The sequence below is a fragment of the Thunnus thynnus genome, chromosome 3 (genome assembly GCF_963924715.1).
Source record: "Thunnus thynnus chromosome 3, fThuThy2.1, whole genome shotgun sequence".
In the NCBI taxonomy this organism is placed as follows: domain Eukaryota; kingdom Metazoa; phylum Chordata; class Actinopteri; order Scombriformes; family Scombridae; genus Thunnus; species Thunnus thynnus.
Genome location: NC_089519.1, coordinates 11,751,541 through 11,774,001, shown reverse-complemented (window position 1 = coordinate 11,774,001; position 22,461 = coordinate 11,751,541). Strand labels below are relative to the sequence as shown.

At 37.8% G+C, this 22,461-nt stretch overlaps 1 protein-coding gene across 1 annotated transcript; it reads right to left on the bottom strand.

Moving 5' to 3' along the window:
- Positions 1 to 392: 392 nt before the first annotated feature.
- On the bottom strand, positions 393 to 3,308 carry LOC137180546 (CD209 antigen-like protein E). The gene is made up of 6 exons (XM_067585935.1): positions 2,263 to 3,308; positions 2,089 to 2,175; positions 1,871 to 1,939; positions 1,610 to 1,752; positions 1,367 to 1,467; positions 393 to 830 (listed from the first exon to the last, which is right to left on the bottom strand). The coding sequence occupies exons 1-6, from the start codon at positions 2,459 to 2,461 to the stop codon at positions 701 to 703; spliced, it is 729 nt and encodes a 242-aa protein (XP_067442036.1). The 5' UTR covers positions 2,462 to 3,308; the 3' UTR covers positions 393 to 700.
- Between the last annotated feature and the right edge of the window lie 19,153 nt (positions 3,309 to 22,461).

The following is a 22,461-nucleotide window of genomic DNA, read 5'->3' as shown; positions in this document are numbered from 1 at the left end:
ACATAAAAATAAGAAATGGATTTCTGAAATATAATTTTAATTTAGTCATAAATCATGCACACATACAGTTTATGGCACAGCATACTGAGACTACAGTAACATTACATTACAATACAGTAAAGTTAGTAAATCAGTTTGACAGGATAACCCTGCTTTAAGAACATTGAACCTACATTTCAGGTTTCATTTGATGGTTTCCTATATTTTATATAGTGTGCAGCAGTATTTAGTATATATATCTGTGCAGAGGAGTGTCTGTGTGGATCTGCTGTGGCAGTAAACTCAGGTGCAGTTTTTGAACTGACAAAATATACAGATTACTTTGTCAGAAGTCTTAATAATGCTTAAGAAGGAGTATTAAATAGAAGTTTACATATAGCAACCATGTTCCAAAGAAGATTTAAAGAAACAGCAACTGATTCAAAAATGAGCAAAATTAAAAGTACATTTTGGGATATGTTCTCCACATTTTACAGGTGAGATGTTTTGGTAGGAAAGGTGCATGCACGTTCATTCTGGAGTAAACACTGTGAGTCCCTGGTGATACATTTGAAGTCACTTCATGTTCTGATCTTTGCAACTGAAATTCTTGTGCTGCAGTTTTTGCAAAAAAGTGTTTCACAAACAAGAAAAGAAAGCAAACTGTTTACGCAGTATTGTTCTTATCACAGTACATTTTTATTTAGTTTCACAAATCATGTTAAAAGTCAAGTTTTTCACAGATCCAGTTTCGTGAGGATGTACAGTAAAAAGCATTCCAGTTGCTCAGCTCTCGATTCGAAGTGCTTACACAGTGCTTCACTTGTCCACTGGGTTCACTTCTCCAAAACCTGTTTAAACAAGTGACATCCTGATATTACTGCAAAACAAGATACACAGTTACTCACATTTTACTGACCTTTCAACCGCATAGTCTTTAAGATTAGAAACAGGGGAAACAGCTAGCATGGCTCAGTCCAAGAGTAATGATCAACCTACAGCACCTATAAAAGCTCACTAATAAACACAATGTCTAATTTGCGTAGTTTGCAGAAAAACTGGTAAAACAACATGTTGTGGTTTTATGGGGAGTTATATTTGTCCCGTATACAGACGAGTGATATCGATCTTCTTATCTAACTCTTGGCCAGAAAGCGAGTAAATGTATTTCCCCAAATATTAAACTATTTCTTTAAACAAATTCCATCCACTGAGGTAGACCACTAGATGTGGTCTGGAAAAGGTTGTAAGTGGACCTTGAATTAATTTTTTGTTTTTGTCACATTAATGTTTCTAAGGTCAGAAATACATTTTTATACTGAAGACAAAGTTAGTCCAGCTGGTTTTTAACTGACTGTCATAAGGCACTGACAGGAAAACGTCTTACCCTGTGCTGTTCAAAACTGAACCATCCACCCATTTCCATGTTCCCTCCTCTTCTCTGTCATTCAAACCAATCCAGTGGTAATAGTATGAACTGATAAATGCCTGTTGAATTATTTTAAGGAAAATCAACATCAACACTCAGAGTCATACAAGTGTGTTAGTGCGGAAATGTGCTGTCATGACAGTTTTAATCCAACTAAACAGTCAAACAGCAATGTTTGGGCAGCAAAATCTTTTCTTTTACCTGTTCTTCTTTGCTGTTTATGATGACTAGATCTGCTCCTCTGTCTTTGCAGTCCTGTCTGCTCTCCTCCCAGTTCTTTGTTTTAGAGGAAATGTAGTAAAAACTGTTGTTGAATGACTTACACCCATCCCTACAGAAATGACCTGCAAACAGACAATTCAAGAAGTAGAAATGGCAAATGTTAATTGTCCAAAATGTCCTTTTATTACACACAAAGAAACAAGCTCAATCAGACACATGCAGATCAAAGTTTGTACTCACTGAGCTCAACTAAAGTCTTCTTTCTCCTTTCAGCCCAGCTTGTGTTGTGTGTCTGCTGTGTGAATCTGCCTGCAACAGACAGTAAATTCACACAGTGAGACTCTTCTGATCTACCACCAGTGTTCATTTAACTGGCAAGCTAAAAACTGTTGCTGGATGGATGTTTAGCAGTGCAGAAATATCACTTGCACAGAGAAAATAAATGTAATTTTTCTTACAGTGGAGTCCAACACCTATAATGGCAGCCAGGAGGAGAATACAGAGCAGACCCAGGCACATAGCCACAGCCCTGAAGGAAGTCCAGCCTGAGTGAAATGATATCTAATATTTAAAAGACTGCTTTTGCCATGGAGAAGTTTATTATACAGTATTTGTGTGTATGATTGTCTCACCTGGCTGCTGGTCCGGTGTGCTCTGATTTACAGCTCTTCCTGTATTTAAACTGGAGTTGTGACCCCCGAGGTTGTCTGCGCTGTCATAGATAATCACTATCCTCTCCTCTGCCTCATCATTCTCTCCAGCTGCATTTAACACTATTTCTCCCATTTGCTCACTTTCACCAGAGTCATTGTCGTAAATATGCTCAGACATTTCTATCTCTGTTTACCTGATATGAAGGTTTTTCAGCCTCTTGTTTCTTCAAACTAATTCCAAACTCCAAAATATGACAGTTTAGCTGGTTTATCCTCAAATAACTTGTGTTTTGTTCAGTTCGGTATGACACTTCCCTGCATGCTGTGCCACTCTTACTTCTTACTTCTCATTAGACTAACTTTCTTCCTCTTTCTTTCTGTGTAACTAACCCATATACCTTGACAGGATGTTTCATCAGCTTCTGTGTGGTCCCTGGGGTAAAATGGAAATATTTATAACTTACATCAGATTCAGTTACAAATACAAATACATGATCAGCAAATTTCTATCAAGAGAAATAACACACATCAACCTGACATTATAGTTAAAGGAGAGGTAATAAATATTGTTGAGTATTTCAAGTATCTGGGCATTGTATTTGATTCTAACTTAAATTTTAAGAAACATATAAAAAAGGTCTCCAGACGTGTCAGAGCTAACCTAATGAATTTTGAAGGACATATGAATGACATATTAGGCATCAACTACCTCTAGCTGCTATAATTTATTGACCTTTGACAGACTTTGTTTTGCAAATATGTGTCTCATGTATAAATTAATTCATCATCTTTTGTTGCCACCACTTAAACAATGTGTGTCATTCTGCAGGAACGATGCTTGGGAGACCAGGGCATTAGCAAGAGGTGACTGCTCCGCTAAATTTAGGAAATCTCCTTTTAGACAATCAGCATTTACAGTCAGAGCAGCAGATGAGTGGAACTCAATTCCCGCCCATATCAGAGAATGCACAAGCTTCAGTATTTTTAAAACAACACTTAAACAATGAACCAATAATGTGATCACTGATCTGAAACTTTGTACGGAACCAACTGCTTTCCAACGTGGAGAGTATGCAATGTATTTTTCTGTATGATGTTGTTTTATATGTGATGTACTGTTTGTAAATTTGGTAATTGTATTGTTTTTAATTGTTTGTATTGTTTGTATCGTTTTCTATATTTTCCTTCCCAGGGACCACAGATGTAAATTAGCTATAAAGATAAATCTGGCCCAATGGTTGTGTTGTGCATGGCCCCTGTTAAATAAACTAATAAACTAAACTAAACTAAACTACAAAGCCCTGGCAAGATGTGTGTAGGCCTACAGAATCAACCTGTAACAAAATTAGCAAAGCATCAGTTCACAATCTTTGCTTTTTACTGTTTTACTGATTCTTCATCATGCTCTGTCATGAACCATGGTGTAAAAACACATATAGACATATCAGGTAGTAGTTACATGTGCTGACAGTACTAGTACAGGAATCTGTACCTCTTTAGTATAGTATAGCACCACTTACTGGCCGTTTGTGGGACTAAAAAAACTGATTAAATCCATTTTTCAGTACTCAGATCCTTTACTTCAATAAAAGTACCAATTCCACAGTGTAGAAATACTCCTGTCTGAGAAATAATGTACTTATTATTGTGCTTGCAGTTTCATTCTGAGGATCAACCTCATGATTGCGAGAGAACTGAACACAAGATGGCGACTCCTTCACTCAAGTGAAAGTCTCAAAGCCTGAGCATTAGAGTTCATCTCTGTGAAGCAAACTGACTTCATCCTAACTGCCCTGCACATGTGAAGGGGATGAAAATCTTTTTTTATTGGACCTAATGGTTAAAACTCTGATAATACACAGAGTCATTTTGTAGTGTTTGTGACACTAGAATTTATTCATAATTTTCAGCTGTTTTTTGTGGCTGTGGTCACCTCACAGCCCAGTGCTGCTGCTGAGGGACTGATCAACCCTGATGTCACAAGTCAGCCGTATATGTGATAATAGGTCACCAAAAAAATTCCGTTCCTAAATCACCATGTGACATCTTGTGGACTTTGACTTGCAAAACTACCACAAACTGGATCTGAATTGAATTTTTCTACATATTTTTTCTTTTTTTGGAATTCTATTATTTATGTTTTGTGCAGTTTGACTCTACTGTTTATTAGTTTACAACTAATAAGCAGTAGACCCCCCCCACTATATCACTATATATCAAACGCACTAAGAAAAAGGCAAATAAAATAATCTGACCGCTCTCACCCTGCTCACCACCTGTTCCAACTGATGCCCCACAGGAGGCACTATAGATCCCTGTCCACTAAAACATCCTGTTTCAAACACAGCTTCTTCCCCACTGCCATAAGGACCCAGTACACCTTGCAATAATATTTGCAATAATCCCCGCCTGATGCACCTGTATTTTAAAATGTCATGTCAATGTATATACTGTCTGTAAATACTGTTGTGTTAATTTGTGTATATTGTCTGTTGTACCAGTTCTGTGTTAAGCTTTTATCTGTTTTATGTCTGACACAGTGTTATGAGCTTCGATATATGCTGTACCGAAAGCAAATTCCCCGACCTCTGTCGTGTGGTCATTAAATGATTGATTGATTGATTCCTCTGCTTGTTAAAAAGATCCAATAAAAATAAAATATTACTTTAGAAGAAAAGCAACTTTGTAATATCTCTGTTATTCTCTGTTATTCCATATAATTTCCAAATTTCCAGCATTCTGTGATGTCATATAGTCTTTTATGACACGTATTGTTCTAGAGTTCTACAAGACACAGCTGAGAATATTCACCATTAACACTTTAGGACTTCACCACTTGACCACTGTAGGAGAGTCACAAACATTCATCGTGTTTTATTACAGACGAGCGTCTTTAGAGACTTGAGTTAAAGAGAGCAGAGAATGGAGAAGTTAAGAGCCATAAATCTGCACAATGACCTCTGTGCCATCTATCAGGGTGAGATCAAGGTCCTTTCCAGAGACATCAAGGCTCTTCAGCTGAAGAACCAGCAGATGAAACAGCACTATGAAGCTGCGATCTCAGCTGAGGAGAAGGACCAAGAGGCCATGCTGCTGGAAATCCAGGAGCTTAAGGATGAGCTGCAGAGAGCTGATGCCATGAAGAAAGTGACCTGCCCCGCCACAGTGGAGGCACTTTCTCAACAACTGGAGGAGACAAACAGGAAGCGCTCAGCTGAAAGGCTGATGCTCCTCATGGTAGAACAGGAGCTGGAAGATCTCCGGCAGCAGCTGCAGACAGAGAAAGCCTTGAGGATGCAGGCAGAGACTGAAAAACTGGAGGCTGTGGAGATCGCTGAGGCCCTTTTAAACAAAGTGGAAGAGCTACAGAGCTTCTCAGAGGAGTGTTCAGCTGAGAGCTGGCTGCTTTCAGTTGAGCTCAAATCAGAGAAAGCAAAACAGGACCAGCTTCACTATGAAATCCTGGAGCTGCAGCAAATGCTCCAAGATGAAAAGGACCTGAGGAACCAGGCAGATGCCAACAACCTCAAGGACTTTGAGCTGGCAGAGTCGATCTGTCAGGAGTTGGACCATCAGCTCCAGAGAGAGAGGGAACTGATGGAGGAGGCACAGAGCAGCAAAGTGGAGGCCAAGAAAATTGAGCAGATGTTGTTTCAGCAACTAGAAGAGGCTCGAACGGTCACTGAAAAGCTTTCAGCAGAGAGTCAGACGCTCGCTGACAAGCTGAGAAAGGAGGAAAAAAGACAGGAAGCTCTCCTTCAAGACATCACGGAGCTTATGCATGTGCTTGATAAAGAAACAATGTTGAGAGTCCAGGCAGAAAACTACGAATTGGAGGCCATCAAGGTTGTGGAGATTCTCCAAAAGAGACTTGATCGACATAGAGCGAGGTCGTCTGCCAGGACGAGGACTTCCTGTGGCAGCAGGAGCTTTTTCTGTTGTTTCAGAAGAAGAGCAACAAAAAGAAAAGCTGAAGACTGAACATCAACCTCAGTCTGTCTCTCTCAGTGGACTTCAAAAGGAATACACCCCTACTTTTTTATTCTATTTTAGCTTCTTTTTATTTCCAAATTTAACACTTTTTAATTGTATTTAAATGTATGTTTATGTTGTCTTGTGTTGTTTTTATATTCTGTCAAGATGGCTTTTATGTATTATCTTTGTAAAGCACTTTAAATTGTCTTTCTGTTGCAATGTGAAATACAAATAAACTTGCCTTGTCTTACAGAATATGAAATTTATTCAACTGTCAAAAAAGCCAAAAATTTAAAAATGCAATAACAAAAAAGAGGAAATTCAGCTGTTCCAGCAACGTTTATTTAAGAGTACCATGGAGTAATGTTGCATGTATAAAAATGAAAATATAGATATAAATAAACAAATATTGATGCAAATAATTTCATGTTTCTTTTCAGCATCTATTGTTTCATCCAGTAATAGTTTTATACTTGAAAACTGACAAATAAAATGCAAATAAGGTGATGCTGTTGCACAGCCTTGTAATGTCACTAAGTATTATGCTGTAAAGCTAACATTGATCACAACTTCTTGAGCTCAAACCCTCAATAGAATGAACAAGCCACATGAAGATGTAACCTCTTAACACAGATAATTCTCAGTAAATACTTCATGTTGAACTGCAATGACCTCCAGATTGTGGTTTGGTGCAGCCCTCTGAGGAATGAACAACTTTGCCTGAATGAAGAGTTTGGTGTCCTGCACACAAACTCCACCAGCGATGCCATGAAACCATGAATGAAATGTCCTGCCTGGAAAAAAAGTAATCTGAAAAATACACTGTTAAACTGATTTGCACCTAATTTTAACTGCTTAATTTGGAGAACATTGTACATGTGTATAGTAAATATTGTGAAGTTTGAAATCTGTACTGCTGAGTTATTAAAAAACAGTAAAAGAAACAATCGCTCTGCACGTCCACTAAGATGCAGCATTATGGTATTGTGAGAGCATCATGAAGGATTATCTGAACTGTTTTAGACACAATTTTAACTTCAAACCTCCATCAAGCAATACTATAGTCCATGAGTACTGTGAGACAAACAGAAGTATGTCTTTACAATATCCTTAATATTTCCTCCATAAACATGTAGTTTTTAGTCTCATTTGGGGAAAGAACTTGTAGATCAGGAAGATTTCTTCATATAAATAAACCCATTGATGTAAACACTGATTGAGAATAATCCTAATGATATTTTTCAGAATGTTGTTGTTTCATCCAACACCACAGTTTTACACTCAAAAAGTGAAAGTGGATATTCAAATAAGATAATCTTGTTGCACCACTTTAACTTCAGAAGACTATGATCCTTGTAACAATGCAAACAGCCCATTACAGAGCAGCAGGAGACCACAGATGAACTGTCATATCCCTGGACAAGAGTCAAATGTTATCCGCCTAATCTGGAGAAAATAGTGCAAGTGTAAAGCCAATATGGTGAAATTTGAAATCTTGAATTGCTGAGTTAATTACAAGAAATTATTACATCGCCCCCTATATCTTGGTTTACACTAAATTTTGCCTGGTCAAACAACAAGTCAAAGTGGATGTGACACTAAACTTTGTGCAATTTTGAGCTTGTTTGCGCTTATAAAATATAACTGTCACATGTCATAAAGGTGCTGCAGTAAAATGTACACAATTTCCCTCTGAAATGTAGAAGTATAAAGTAACATAAAATGGAAATACTCAAGTAAAGTAAGTACCTCATTGTTTTCAATAAGGTGCAGTACTGAAGCAAATATACCTTCCCATCACTGGTGTTCTTTCTCCAAAATAAACTTGATTGTGATCGATGTATTGGCTGTTATTGTAATAGCCATCCATGACCACATGAGGGCAGAACACACTAATGAGTGGTATCTTAAATAATAATCTTAGATATTTCCATATGTGAAACAGAAATAATGTGAAGTGGTCTGTTTAATGACTGGAATCTGAGAAAATAAGATAATGCTGAATGCGTATTAAGGGAGAGATTTCATTAAATTAATTATACTGTAAATGAATGGATATCAAATATCAAATATATCAAATATTAAAAAATATTTTTTCGGCCTGGCGGGGGTTCTTGTTGTGTCATTATAGAGAAACACAGATTCAGTAAACGTTGAGTACAGTTAGACCCAGCAGTCTCCATTAGGTTGGGCGAGTTCAAAGTTCTGAAAACAACGGGGGTGTTTTGAATACACCCCCGTTTTCACAGGTAATTTATTAGTCTTACCCTCCCGCCGCAGAAAATAATGGGTTACTCCTGGAAAGCTATTGATGTAGCACTTTTCTCCTCATGAAAATAACACGGAGATTATTTGACCAATGAGAATTTTAGTCGGACGAGAGCATATTGACCAACTAATCGACCAGTCGACCAGCAGACTACAGCCCTAAATAAATGTCACTTGAAAAGAAATCAAACTTCAGTTCAGCTTTAGGGATTTTTTTTACTTATGAATAAACCATTTTTCAAATAATATAAAAAAAATGTAACACTAATTCAGATTTTTTTTTGTATTTTTATAATAACAAACAATATCACACATTGAGGAAAAAAACACGCTCAATTCACTCAAAAAGTGTCAACTTCTGTCATGAAATACTGAGTCAAATTTTTTCAATGAGTCATTATGTTCTCACTCACTAAATTCAAGCCCTCTAATAAGTGTGCTGGTGGCCATTTTGGAAATTATTACTCTGTTAATAAGATATTGAGACGAATAGTAGTTTCTATGTCTTCTACACGGGTTAAATGTAAGATACCCCTTTTGTGAGGATTATCCATGCCTTTTTTAAGTTTAATTTTTAATGAAAAGTTTGGAGTTAATCTGCAAAGGAAGACCTTCACCAGAGATAATTTGGTGCAGAAAACCAAGGCTTTTCTCAACTCCAGGTTTTTGTTTTCAAGTAACTTTCGTTAATGCATCATCAAAGGGTAAGTTTTTAAAATCTAATAACAGCCGCCGAGCCAACTGATATTATTCTGGCCACTGCTATCAATGTGTATGTTACTTCATTTGGAAAAATGGTCATTAATATGCACATGTTGCTAATGTTGGCTGTGTGCATGCTGTGATGTCTGTGTGTGTGTGTGTGTGTGTGTCTGTGTCTGTGATGTGTGGGCTTATTAAATGTTGTGTGTTTTGTGTGGTAGGAGGGTTGCTGTCTTTTATTCTGCTGAAGTGCACACAGCTTGTGTGATGATGTGATTATTTTAAAGGAGGATTTGCATTTTGCCTAAGAAATTAGCTGTTAATTTTGGTGATAACTCTCACTCCCTCCGTGCTGTTTGCTCGTTACATTGGTTGGACTAAGTTAGCGTCTTATTTTTGTTTCAGAGCTGGAAATGTCACAGGTAACTTTTGCTGTACTATAGGAGGGACACAGTAAGTTGGGCTGGTAGTTTGGTTTTTTCCCCAACGAGGGAAGGGGGGGGTCAGAGGGCCAAGGTTTAAGAGTCACAGTTCGCTATTACACGTAAAGGTTGGTAAAGGTCAGCCTTTGCTCTTTATTTTCTCCAATATGACCTACTTTTGGTGTGAATAAGTCACTCAGGGAGGCTCAAGGAAAAATATTTGTAGTTCCGGGGAGGGTCAAGATAAAAAAACAAAACAGAAAAACAAAGTCACACCCCAGCCACCCCCCTCCCTCTGATAAATAACAAACAGTCCCTTTTATGGAATGTCCTGGCTTCAAATGGAAAAGATGGTGCTGACCATAAGCAGCTACTCTGGGCTTCAAACCATGGATGTATAAAGAGAACTGGATACAGTGTTGGAAGCAGGGCCCCATTCATTCCTATGAAAGTTGCTTAGTGGCGCATGAAGCCAAAGAAGCCACTTGTAGGAGGACAACCGCTTGTTCTTTAATTCTGTTAACTAATCTTTGATTCTTAAAGAAAATAAGAGACAGACTCCCTGGATTCCTAAGTTTGTAAGAGCAGACCCTCGGCCTGCAGAACTGAGCTTTGTAACCCTCTAAGTGGGGGTTCGATCAGTGATGCTAAACAGACTCAGAAAGACCTCCTAAGAAACCATTTCAATAAGTTGAACTACGACACAAATTAAAAGCATGAAAAATAGGAAAAATTGGACCGGAGGAAAACAGCTCCCACCTTAGAGGGAAGACAGGCTCTTATCAATAAAGCCATAAACTAACCCACATTCCTGAGGACTTTGTGAAGCCCCCTTTGCAAATCTGAGGCAAACCTGAAATTCATGTAAATTAAATCATCATGTAACTTATATCATGTTATTTGTCATGTAAATACAAGAAGAACAGTCTAACTTTCATAGGTGTATGACTATCTACTAAAGAGATAGAAGACTTAGATCGTATTATCCTTTATACTACGGGATCCTTTATGTGAAGAGTTGATGAATGTTTGATCACCATGTATTTGTATTTTAAGTGTTTATCTTGTAATCTATTAAACTCAATGACAATCATATTTTAGTAGTTAAATTAGACGAGTGGTTTGGTTCAAAGATTGAAGTTTCTAAAATAATAGGAATGTAAAGATAATATTTGAAGGATTTGAGTTTAAAGTTTCTTTTATTGTTAAACAATAGTCACGTTGAATGCTTTTATATTATGAAGTAAGTTATGTCAACTTATATTTAAATATGTTTCTGAAAGTAATCTAATCACACACAATGTTTCCTTTCACTATAGTATTAAACTTTATTTCAGTAGATGGTTTAAGATGTGTAAATAGTTTGAGAAAGTTGAACTAATGAAGGCTGTATACTTGTGAAGTGTTAATATGAAGGTTAATGTTTGTTATTAGAAGAACTGACTTATCATGCATTGTGTAAACTGCTTAACTGTTTCTTTAATGGTTTTACAAATATGATACAAGCTGACAGGACCGTTATTAATCAGAATATTTGGACATTATGACAGGAATGTGTTTACAGCTTAATGTGAAATAATAGGCAACAGTGACTTATAGTGTAAGTTTTTGCATGTAAAAACTCAGAATTAGATTTCACCAAATTTCTTTACTTCAGGAGAAATTTCAGGCTGCAGACCACCGGCCACACCTAAAGCCCCTAGAACAAAGAAATTGAATATTCATCAATAATTTGGCACAAACCCCTTTAGAGCATCCCTAAAACTCCTCCCATCTTATTCTAACTCATAAAAACAGCCTCAAAGAGATCCCTCTTTGAGCTGGCCTCCAAGAACTCAAGAAAGCTCTTAAGACGTCTCTTTTATTTGTTTTTCACCCAAATATATCCGTATTTAACTTTTTATTGCAACAAGTTAATTTGTTTTGTTTTATTAGTAACATTAAGTCTCGTATTTCCACGTATAGTAATTTAATTTGAAGTAAAAGTACAGTATTTTATTTTGAAGTAGACGCCGCTGAAGACTTGAGCGTAGTCAGACTAAACTTTATTTGACACTCAACTTAAGTTACTACAAGCCAAATAAAGCCTGAATCTGCAACTTAAACCCTTGAAGAAGAAGAAGAAGAAGAAGAAGAAGAAGAAAAAGAAGAACGCTTGAAACTGAACCTGCTCTCTGAGAGCAAGACTGCAACCCAGAAGTGACACCGGCTTGGAGACTCTTTCAGAGCAGCCTGAAACGGCTTGATTCTTTACCGGAATTCAACGCCCCTGCATCCACTGAGATGCGCCACAGCCCACAGCTGATACAGGCTCTTTCACTGCAACATCGCTGGTGATGCTGCACTAACAACATTGGACCTGCCAAGATGACGCCTCTACCTCGACGACACACCTCAACAGTAAGGCATAACATGGCTTTGTGATCAAGGGTTGATGTCGAATAACGTTAAAATTAAAGAATTTATTTAGAGAAGTTGAATTAGCTTTTTTCTTAGCATTTCCCAGTACAACATGTTAAGCCTTGAGTCACGCACTTCGAGTCACTCTTGCTGAATAATTTTCTTTATTTTATTATTTTTTCATCCTTCTTAGGCCTTATTTATTTATTTATTTTTCTTTCTTTTTATTTATTATTTTCTGTATATTATCTATGCTTTATCATGTATCCTCAAGACATTTAGCTATTAATAAATGTCTTCATTTATCCTAAAAGTGTTTGCTTGTTTCTTTGAGCTGCAGTAAACAAAGGTCACTGTTTGGGACAAGAACTTATGATTATGAGACTGATTCATTGATTAAACTGAACAAGTGTTAGTGCTCCCTCCTGGCACTAACAAATCTTAACCAAAAAGGAGGTGGTGCCCTAATGACAAGGTAATTCATTAATAAAGTATTAATACTCCTACACACTTCCTGAAAACATACTGTGCACACTATGGGCCTCATGAGACTTCCACTGGTCTGGGCGTTTATCTACTGGTGTAGCCCTCCAGCTAACTTGAATGGTGCCACAAAAACAAGAAAGATGACTTGGCCCAAAAAGCGAATCACTTCAGTATCACATACTCTAAACAGATACTTAAGAAAGAGCTTAAAGCCTTAGTTGTGGGTAAGTTGGTGGAGTTGAAGATTATTGTGTTGCCAGCTCCGTCAGAGCTGTGCTGGAGGATGGTACCCTGCATGAGGTGGCAGGCAGCCAAATGTATGAGGGTGATCCTCACGGTGCTCAGGCAGCTTCAGGGGTGGAGGGTGAGATAGATGAGCGGATGAAAACTCCGTTCACGCTGCCTCACTATGATCCTCTCTCTTCTGCTAGTACCGGGTCCAGGGACGAGGCTCGACTGAAAGTCCGTCTTGCTCATCTCCAATTGGAAGCTGGGGAGAAAGCACAGAACAGACAAGCACAGTTACAATACCAGCTGGAGATTAAAAAGCTGGAACTTGAAGCTACCAAAGCCATAAGGCTGCACCAGTTAGAGCTCGAGTCCCAGAGGGAGACTCATGTGTTGAGTGCAACCACTGGTGCTGGGGGTCTGTCTTCCTCTTCCACCACTTTACCACATAGCTCATTTGATGTCAGCAAGCACGTTGCCTTGGTACCTGCATTTTGGGAAACTGAAGCAGATTCCTATTTCGGCGCATTTGAACACATTGCTCTAGCTCTGAAGTGACCGCCTGAAGTCTGGCCTCTTCTATTGTGCGTATGAATTGGTCCCTGAAGCCTACAGACAGAAATTCTGAAATCACAAAAAATCCCCGAATCAGACTTATATTGAGTTTGACAGGGAAAAGGGAATCCTGTTTGATAAGTGGAGCACTACTTGCAAAACTAGTGATTTTAACTCTCGTGAGAGCTAATTCTGTTGGAAGAGTTTAAGAAATGCTTGCCTGACCGCATTGTAGTGTATCTCAACGAGCAGAAAGTAAATTCTCTGCTGATAAGCCTCGTCATGCTCCAGTGAAAAGAGCAGCAGCAGCTTTCTCAGAGTGTGCTGCAGCTGAAAGGCATCGGGTTAATTAAAACTGAGCCGTGTACTTTCACTGATTCTATCACAGGATCCTGACGCTTATTTCAAACCATTTATATTTGACGGGTTAGTGTCGCTAACAGGTGAGCCTGGAGACCAGCGTCCGGTGCGTATTTTATGTTACACCGGGATTCTCTTCCGTGCGTTGCCATTCTTGAAGTCTCATATACATGTATAATCCAAATCAGTGGCGGCTGATGACTCAAAAAATTGGGGAGGACAAGAGGAAAACCAACATGGAATCTTACTACAAACCACATCATACTACATCATTGTCACCCTCCTGATGAAATTGGAGGGGTGGAGGGCAATTTTATATGTCAATAAAACAATTTTCTTTTAAAAACAAAACCCCTGACTGGTGAAAAGGCTGCTTCTTTAAATACATTTACTATATACACAAGAAGAAGTGTTCATTTTAGCCGTGGAGTGGTTCACACTGTGTCATTTTACCAACAAAGTGAAATTCAAGTCTATAGTATTGTTCTATGGTGACAACAGATTTATGTTTTCATCAAAAACAAACAACATATCACATGATTTACACGTCCTATGTATTTTCATAGTACACAGGAATCTATAAAGTACTACAAAGCTCATAATGTGATACAGGAATAGATCAGTGCTGAATACTAGAAAGACTGAACACTAAAAACATTTACAGATCTAAAAGTTTAGGTTCACATCAGAAAGTATTAATGTATGTATCAAATACATGACATACACACTCTTATCTATATGCACCACATACAAACTATAGTCTACAAAGCTGACAGGTTAACACTTGTTATTCTAGTTACTTTAAGCTTATTACTAAATATAGGGTAAACGTCCCTATTAAGCCCACGTACCATATAAGCCCACTTGCAACTTCTGAGTCAAATAAAAAAAAAACTACATCATCATTTTTTGCTGTGTGATGTTTCCTCCAGTAAAGCTGCTTGATATATAAATGCCACTTTTTATTGTGAGCCAATCAGATTTGTCGATATTGAGTTATCGAAGCACATGTCTGACACATGCCGGCTGATCCCAGAAGAAGTTGCAAAAAAACTTTGGTCATTTTGGTACCCTCAGAAGCATTTTTTTTCATATTTCTACTCCTGTTTTTGGTAAATACTCATTTGTTATCAAAATTTAAGAGATTAGTGTTTTGATTAAGACCTATGTAAGAACATTACTTGAACTAGAAATATTGTTTCTTTTGAAATCAAAATATGAGTTTTAGCATGCTAGCAAACAGACCACATGCTGCATCAATAGAGTAGCTGTATAGTATGGTTCATTGCAATGACATAAAGCATGGTAAGCATGTATAGCTTACATTTTTGCATGCATTATATATTATTATACTGTTAAATGGACAATAAATGTGTATGTTTATTTTTATTTATTTTTTAATCAACATTTTTACCTGGTGGGCTTAAAGGGGACGCCAGCAAAAAAAATCACTACATCTGGGGTGGATATAAATGAGTACAGATAATTATTTCTCTGCATGATCAATTTATACTTTTCATGTTATGATAGTGCACCATATATAGATTTATTTCATATAGTTGTTTTTTAATGTCGTGTGTAGAATAAAATATTCAGTCTTTTAACCATAAAGTCACTGATTTTCCCTTTAAGCCAACCTGCTCCTATGAAGCCCACTTGACTGTGTTTCAATGGGGATTTTCTCCTTTTTGACCTTTGAACCATTTTTCTGCCTAATTTTGGTCAATTAAGTCTGGATAGACCTATATTCTTTCCTAACATTAGCAATATTTTTAAATCTTTACTTTTCAGATGAGTTTTAGCTTGAGATGACTAGAACACGGAAGAACTACAGTTCATGCCCATGCATGATAGAAGCATGCTGTCTGTACAGGGAGGGAACAGTGCGAAATCTCTCATTTCTGGCAAAAAGTTATGGAGTTGACAGGAAGTCATTAAGGCAGAGAGTGAAGGAGCAGCTGAGTATTGATGCACAACAGGGACATGCCATCTACCTGGGTCCAGCGGTAGAGCAGGAGATTTCAGTGTCTTCAGGTAGAGTTATAGTGACTGATAGGCTAAGAAAAAGATAACATGAAGCAGTGGGTATCCTAATATGAGGTCATGAAAAATGTGATTTTGCCTAATCCAGTGGATCTGAGTGTGTGGTCTGTGGGTATGTGTGTGCACTTGTGTATGTGTTTGTGTGCGCTTGCATAAGTAACATTTGAAAATCAATGACAGTTATTGTTTAATTGTAAATCCTGTAATTGACTCATTTACTATCCTTAGAACCTCAGTGTTAAACCTGCAAACTGTTTTTCTTTCAGTCAGTCAGTCATTAGAAATCTTCATAAAAACATCTGCACTTTCAACCATCTGGCAACACAGCAAAATGGCTGGTCACGCCCATTTCAAATGCCATTTACAGGCCATAGGATAGGAGTGAAGACAAAGTGAAAATAGCAATTGAGAGCTAAGAGATTAGATTTGAATAGAACAATTTGTATTTTTAAGATTTTTTAAATAAATATAATAATTATCAACAAATCATGAAGTGGGCTTATTTGGAACACCCACGGGCTTAAAGGGTACGTTAGGTACCCATTAAGCCCATGCCTGACTTTTGACATATTTTGACAAATTAAACAATAAAAACATTAGAAATTGGTATAAATAAATTATTGACACTTCAAATGAGAGATTAGACTTTCATTTTAACTAAATTTTTTTCACTTAAATTGGGGCAGTATATATTAAAAATGTCTGAAATGCGGATTTGGTGGGCTTAATAGGAACGTTTACCCCACGACTCAGCTTTAAAAAAAAACTGAAGAAATTGTCCCAAGCAAGCAGCCAGACCTCCTGCACACTCATTCACTAATCACAAAACATCAACAGGTGACTGAACAACCACTTTATTAAAAACTGGATCAATTCCAAATGAATGATTGAGTCCAGACAGCTCACTGTAACTTCAACAAGTAAACTACCTACAGCACATTATATGATATCTGCTGCATTCTTGTTAAGGAGATAAATTCACACAACAGCGACAGAGACATTTAACCATCAGAGATGAAATTAGCGACCAAAGAGACAGAGAGAGGCTCAGCTTGGTTAATCAAGCTGATATCATTAGCAATAATGACAAACAAGCTAACTCTCCTGGTTTGTTTCCCGGTTGGTTCTCTCTCCAGCTGCTCCCTGGGGGCATCCTGCCGCTGCTCGCTGCACAGTCCAGATCCATTCTCCCGTTAGCTTAACAACAGTCTTTAACAGTCCTCCATGGATGTATAGAGTCCTTCGCGCTGCTACAACGAGCTAACTGTTGTGTTGGCTAACGGAAGCAGCTATTTACTGCTAGATAAAAGAAGTGAAACGTAATATATCTATATCTTACTGGTCTTCTTCTCTTAACAGTTTGTCACACTCACATACATTACACTGGTAGAGAATTGAGGATGAAATCCGGAAACTATCATTGGACCAACACAATGTCAATATTGCATTCTGGTTGTTGGTTAGGGAGGACGTCCTCCCTTGGAACGTCATTTTACGTGTCTTGACCAATCATAGATTAGCATGAAAAAAAAACAACATTAAATTGATGAAGGAGATCCCGCCCTAAGGAGGACAGCAGGAGCCCGTCCTCCTCTGTCCCCCACTCCCTCTCCACTGCCCCCCACCAACACTTCACACACGCTGCCCTTTCTCCTCCTGCCGTGCAGGTGTCACTGTTGAAGCATTTTAATCAGAATTTCAATAATGGATTTTTCCCAAAGAAGAGAGAAAAATTATTTTATAAATAATGCTGAGATTTGGTAATGGTTTATTTCAACTAAATATTCTTTTTTTATATTTTGATCTCCCTCTTGCCTCTCAAAATATAGAGGAGGAGCAACTCCTCTGCCTCTATGGACCAGCCTCCACTGATCCAAATTGATCACAGGTTTTTTCCCTGTCGCTATTTGTCCTGTGTTGCCGATTAGAGGTATAGCCTTTTTAATGGGTAACGATATAGCCGGCAGTAAAGTGAATCCTACGTTGGAAGTGTTGGATTCCCCTCGGTGCACGGAGTCCGGTGGAGTAGCACAGCCTCGTTCTAACTTGTTTCCCTCATGTGCAGTAAGTTGTGAGCAATCGCGTAAAAATTGGGATGTTTCTTTGTCTGACAGTGTGCTTATGCTGGCCTTTTCAGGAGAGACTGAGATGGAGGTCGCTGCTACGGTTCCTAGGTTTCCTTCTTGCAATATACATTTATGGCTTTTGGCATGTGCAATGCTCCGGCCACCTTTCAAAGACTGATAAACACAGTGTTGACAGGGCTGATTAACTGTATTTAGATGATCTGATTGTGTATACCCCCACCTGGGGAGAACACATAAAGATCCTTGAAAAAGTGTTCTCCAGGCTCACGGAAGCGTCGCTCACGTTAAACTTGGTGAAATGTGAGTTTGGGAAAGCCACCGTCACCTATTTAGGGAGACAGGTGGGCCAAGGGCAGGTACTCCCTGTAGAAGTCAAAGTCTCTGCTATAACAGAGTGTCCCATTACTACCACGAGAAAAGCCCTTTGCAGGTTTCTAGGCATGGCAGGTTATTACAGGAGCTTCAGTTGTAACTTTTCTACTGTTGTCCTTCCGTTAACAACTCTACTCAGCCCAAAGGCAGATTCCGTGTGGACTCCTGATTGTCAACATTCCTTTGAAAGTGTGAAGTCTGTCTTAAGTCACGCCCTGTGCTCGCTGCTCCCGATCTCTCTAAATCATTTTAACTGGAGGTGAATGCCAGTGCTGGGGGGTGCTGTGCTACTGCAGGAGGATGCGGATGGGGTTGACCACCCAGTATGTTATTTTTCATGTAAGTTCAATAAGCACCAAGTCCAATACTCCACAATTGAAAAAGAAACCCTTGCTTTGCTGTTGGAACGCCAACATTTTGAAGTATATGTTGATTCCAGTCCCTTGCATGTTGTAGTCTTCACAGATCATAACCCCCTTGTCTTTCTGTCCCGCATGTACAATCACAACCAGCGACTCATGCGGTGGGCTCTGGTCGTGCAAGATTACAACTTAGGTATCCGTCACAAAAAGGGTTCAGAAAACAAATTGGCAGACGCTTTTTCCAGAGTGTAGGTTAACAACCTATGTTATGCTATAAGCATCCTTATTGGAGTGGCCCCTGCTCAAGCCAGCCCTCCAATCCCGAGGCGCCACCGTGCCACTCGTTGTTGTGTGATAGCTGATGTGAGACTAGTATGAAGCATCCGCTGTTTAACTGTGCTTCTCGTGAATGTTGAAGTCAGGTGCACGGGATCTAGTATGAGGCACTCGCTTGTTGTTTGGGGACTGGGCCAGGGGTAGTTATAAGTATCACTGATTGCTCACGCACACTCACTAGTTGTTTCTTTGTTAGCCTCATCAGAAGCAGGGGTGCTGCTCTCACTTTGTTTGTTTTATAAGCCACTGAAAACTAGACCTAGAGAGTGAGATGTCATTTTTGTTGTTTTCTTTGTGTTAGTAAGTTAAGCTCTGACTTAGGAGTCCTCTTTTGGTTAGCAGTGGTTTTGGTTAGCAGTGGTTTTGAGATTTGAATTTCAATCTCTTTATTTGAACAGGGACTATGTACAAGAACATTAATATAAAACAAGGAGAGATGTAATGTACCAGGTTTTAGCAAATTGCTATTTTCCATTCGTTGGCCCTGGGCAGGTATGTAAAATAATAAAATAAGAAAATTATACATTAAAAGAGTACAAGATACTATGGTAGTCAACAACATTCATTTACAAATGTGTGCAAGTTTACTGCAAATGTTTTGTAAGACTGTTGTCGTTATCAGTTCTGTAGGAACATTGTTCCATTGTTTTGTGGCCATAAAAGTGAAAGATTAGAGGACAAAGATAACCCCGTATAACCCTGTGGCAGTGTGCTACAACGCCTGATTTGGTCTAAATATGACCTTTACTTTCCATTTCATTTCTACTGCTAGCGTTTGCAATCTCTCCTGCTAAACCAGGACCAACACTGACAAAAAATTCATTAAGTTCATTTGCAACTAAGGTCATATCATTAATAGTTTTGGTTAGGAAGTGGTTTGGGTATCCTGTTTTCCCAGTTCTATTTCTAATAATTTCATTCAATACTTTCCATGTATTTTTTTAATGTTATTTTTCATATGCTTCATCTACATCTTCCACATAGACTTTGTTCCAGTCTTGAATCATCAGATTTTTTTAAAAGAATTAATTGCCCCTTCTGTTTTTTGTCTAATTATTTTGTAAGTTGTAATGTCATTGCTTGTCCCTGTACAGCTCTGAATGACCACAAACACCGGCAGATGGTCACTTGTGTCATTTATGATTAGTCCACTTATTACTTTCCTATCAATTACATTAGTAAATATATTATCAAATAGTTTCACAGTGTTTTTTTCTGTGTTGAAGCTTTCATCTTCAGAACACAGTCAGTATACACGACCTGGTACAGTTTCTTTACAAGTGTATGCATGATGGTCTGTTTTTCTTGACTCTTGTTTTTAAGGTTAGCAGTGGTTTTGAGATTTGAATTTCAATCTCTTTATTTGAACAGGGACTATGTACAAAGAACATTAATATAAAACAAGGAGAGATGTAATGTACCAGGTTTTAGCAAATTGCTATTTTCCATTCGTTGGCCCTGGGCAGGTATGTAAAATAATAAAATAAGAAAATTATACATTAAAAGAGTACAAGATACTATGGTAGTCAACAACATTCATTTACAAATGTGTGCAAGTTTACTGCAAATGTTTTGTAAGACTGTTGTCGTTATCAGTTCTGTAGGAACATTGTTCCATTGTTTTGTGGCCATAAAAGTGAAAGATTAGAGGACAAAGATAACCCCGTATAACCCTGTGGCAGTGTGCTACAACGCCTGATTTGGTCTAAATATGACCTTTACTTTCCACTTCATTTCTACTGTTAGCGTTTGCAATCTCTCCTGCTAAACCAGGACCAACACTGACAAAAAATTCATTAAGTTCATTTGCAACTAAGGTCATATCATTAATAGTTTTGGTTAGGAAGTGGTTTGGGTATCCTGTTTTCCCAGTTCTATTTCTAATAATTTCATTCAATACTTTCCATGTATTTTTTTAATGTTATTTTTCATATGCTTCATCTACATCTTCCACATAGACTTTGTTCCAGTCTTGAATCATCAGATTTTTTTAAAAGAATTAATTGCCCCTTCTGTTTTTTGTCTAATTATTTTGTAAGTTGTAATGTCATTGCTTGTCCCTGTACAGCTCTGAATGACCACAAACACCGGCAGATGGTCACTTGTGTCATTTATGATTAGTCCACTTATTACTTTCCTATCAATTACATTAGTAAATATATTATCAATTAGTTTCACAGTGTTTTTTTCTGTGTTGAAGCTTTCATCTTCAGAACACAGTCAGTATACACGACCTGGTACAGTTTCTTTACAAGTGTATGCATGATGGTCTGTTTTTCTTGACTCTTGTTTTTAAGGTTAGCAGTGGTTTTGAGATTTGAATTTCAATCTCTTTATTTGAACAGGGACTATGTACAAAGAACATTAATATAAAACAAGGAGAGATGTAATGTACCAGGTTTTAGCAAATTGCTATTTTCCATTCGTTGGCCCTGGGCAGGTATGTAAAATAATAAAATAAGAAAATTATACATTAAAAGAGTACAAGATACTATGGTAGTCAACAACATTCATTTACAAATGTGTGCAAGTTTACTGCAAATGTTTTGTAAGACTGTTGTCGTTATCAGTTCTGTAGGAACATTGTTCCATTGTTTTGTGGCCATAAAAGTGAAAGATTAGAGGACAAAGATAACCCCGTATAACCCTGTGGCAGTGTGCTACAACGCCTGATTTGGTCTAAATATGACCTTTACTTTCCATTTCATTTCTACTGCTAGCGTTTGCAATCTCTCCTGCTAAACCAGGACCAACACTGACAAAAAATTCATTAAGTTCATTTGCAACTAAGGTCATATCATTAATAGTTTTGGTTAGGAAGTGGTTTGGGTATCCTGTTTTCCCAGTTCTATTTCTAATAATTTCATTCAATACTTTCCATGTATTTTTTTAATGTTATTTTTCATATGCTTCATCTACATCTTCCACATAGACTTTGTTCCAGTCTTGAATCATCAGATTTTTTTAAAAGAATTAATTGCCCCTTCTGTTTTTTGTCTAATTATTTTGTAAGTTGTAATGTCATTGCTTGTCCCTGTACAGCTCTGAATGACCACAAACACCGGCAGATGGTCACTTGTGTCATTTATGATTAGTCCACTTATTACTTTCCTATCAATTACATTAGTAAATATATTATCAATTAGTTTCACAGTGTTTTTTTCTGTGTTGAAGCTTTCATCTTCAGAACACAGTCAGTATACACGACCTGGTACAGTTTCTTTACAAGTGTATGCATGATGGTCTGTTTTTCTTGACTCTTGTTTTTAAGGTTAGCAGTGGTTTTGAGATTTGAATTTCAATCTCTTTATTTGAACAGGGACTATGTACAAAGAACATTAATATAAAACAAGGAGAGATGTAATGTACCAGGTTTTAGCAAATTGCTATTTTCCATTCGTTGGCCCTGGGCAGGTATGTAAAATAATAAAATAAGAAAATTATACATTAAAAGAGTACAAGATACTATGGTAGTCAACAACATTCATTTACAAATGTGTGCAAGTTTACTGCAAATGTTTTGTAAGACTGTTGTCGTTATCAGTTCTGTAGGAACATTGTTCCATTGTTTTGTGGCCATAA